Raw genomic sequence first — 2,259 nt, 5'->3', positions numbered from 1 at the left:
AAAATTTAATTTAGGCTCTAAAAGTCAGTCAAATCGTTAATAAATCAACGCTTGTTGTCAGCTCAATAACTACAAAAATAATAATATAATAATATAATATAATTATGCACAAAGATTACATCCCAAGTATTCGCTCTCTCCTTCACAGACTTTTTATTCTTTTTCTTCTTCTTTTTATCTCTTCACACGTTTATATATCACAACCACAATTCTCTCTCTCTCTCTAAACTAGATTTTGTGTCAGAACAAAGTTCATTTCATTTTCTTGAATTTTTTCTTTCTTTCTTCTTGAGGACCCCTTTGTGTCAGAAACAAAATCTTCCAAATTCATAATCAGTTTTGACCTTTTTCACATAACCCTAATTCAAGATCTATTTATCATGTCACCAAACCCTACCCATCTCAAGAACGAATTTGCACATCGTTTTATTCGATCTTTAAATAACATAAACAGCATAAAAAGATCATCAAATGCTAACAAAATTTCTCTAAGGTCACGTAGGGTCGCGATTGCAGCATACACTACTATGGCTTCTATCGTTGGATCAAAAAGAGCTTGGAGTTGTGCGGTTTTACGGAAGATTAGAAATCGATCAAGAAACAAGGGTTTATTGGTAAGGAAAAAAATTAAACTTGATCATAAATTTGGTATTAATTTTCATCATCATGCGAAGGTGCATCTAAAGAAAAGAAACCGTATTCCTAAAAGGGAAGATTTTGATATTTTTAAGAATTCGGGTCAAGAATTGAAGTTAAGGAAACTTGTTCCTGGTGGTGAAACCATGAATTCATGGTGTTTGATGGGTGAAACTGCTGATTATATAAAGTGTCTTGCTGCTCAGGTAGAGGTCATGAAAACACTTGTGAATCTCTACACTGCCATTTGAATATGCAAACATATATACTTTCATACAAACATTTATATGTATATGTATACATTATTGTTAATAGAATTAATGTTTAGAAAAAGAGAATGCTTATACTTATGTTCAAAAGGTATAAGGTGGTGTTATGGGATTGGGATGTTTTTTAATCTATTTTAAAAGTTATAAATGTTGGATTTGTACAATATACAAGTTGATAATCATGTCCTTACTTTTTGTGTGTTTTGTAATATATTTATTTAATTAGATGTACTTTTATGTTGTTTGTGTGAAAATTCTAAAATGAATTTTGAATTCAATTTTATGGATTTTTTTTTAAATAGTATTATTTTAGGGTGATCTTACAAAAATAGAAATTTGGAAAAAAGTGTTACAGAAATAGTAAAACCGGAGTTTAAAACTCTGGTTTTATGAATCCGAAAATTTCAAACTTCGGTTTATACGTTTTTTCACTAACTATACATCAGAATTTGCCACGTGACAAATTCTGATGCGCACGCGCGCACATACGCACAAACACACACACACACACACACACATATATTATATTTAAAAATTGAACATTAAAAATTAAAAAAGAAATAGATGCTAATTAGATGACTTTGATTACCAATGCACAAATATCTAATAGTCATTTTCGTGTCTCACACTACTCCGTACGACTTATTTTTGTGAGTGATACTTCGAGAAGATGAAGAGCATTGTACTAATGTATATTTTGAAAATTTGAATAAAAAGTCAGGCTCTTATATTGAAAATGGTATTAGAAAGAGAATAGCCGTAAAAGTAAAGTTGGGAAAATGTAACTGTGAATGACTATTGATAATTGTGCATAGATAATAAAAGTAATATACTGTAGTCATCAACTCTTTCTTAACACTCCGTAATTTTTAGTAATTCTTTTTAACATATACTTATATTATACGAGTACTTATTTATATTTATATTAAAAATATATGATATGTATATATATACGGATTATATATTATTAACTGAGCATCAGAATTTGCGACGTGGAAAATTCGAAGTTTAAAACTTCGGATTTGCCACGTGGCAAATTCTGATGCTCAGTTAGTGAAAAAGCGTACAAACCGAAGTTTGAAACTTCGGATTCACCAAAATCGGAGTTTCAAACTCTGATTTTACTATTTTTGTAACACTTTTACTAAATTTCTATTTTTGTAAGTGGTCCTTCAAAATCTACCATTAAAAAAAATCCCATTTTATGTGCTATAAACCAATTTGCTTTCACTTTGTAGTATATATATATATATATATATATATATATATATATATATATATATATATATATATATATATATATATATATATATATATATATATATATATATATATATATATATGATAACTCCTA

At 28.3% G+C, this 2,259-nt stretch overlaps 1 protein-coding gene across 1 annotated transcript; it reads left to right on the top strand.

Moving 5' to 3' along the window:
• Window positions 1-233: 233 nt before the first annotated feature.
• On the top strand, window positions 234-1,019 carry LOC139845443 (transcription factor IBH1-like). The gene has a single exon (XM_071835700.1). The coding sequence runs from the start codon at window positions 381-383 to the stop codon at window positions 885-887; it is 507 nt and encodes a 168-aa protein (XP_071691801.1). The 5' UTR covers window positions 234-380; the 3' UTR covers window positions 888-1,019.
• The last annotated feature ends 1,240 nt before the right edge of the window (window positions 1,020-2,259 follow it).

The sequence above is a fragment of the Rutidosis leptorrhynchoides genome, chromosome 4 (assembly GCF_046630445.1).
Source record: "Rutidosis leptorrhynchoides isolate AG116_Rl617_1_P2 chromosome 4, CSIRO_AGI_Rlap_v1, whole genome shotgun sequence".
In the NCBI taxonomy this organism is placed as follows: domain Eukaryota; kingdom Viridiplantae; phylum Streptophyta; class Magnoliopsida; order Asterales; family Asteraceae; genus Rutidosis; species Rutidosis leptorrhynchoides.
Note: the sequence above shows the minus strand (reverse complement) of the source record. Positions and strands in the feature narration are given on the sequence as shown.

Excerpts from the sequence above, each read along its gene's own strand:
- LOC139845443 (XM_071835700.1), top strand. The coding sequence starts at position 381 with ATGTCACCAAACCCTACCCATCTCAAGAACGAATTTGCACATCGTTTT.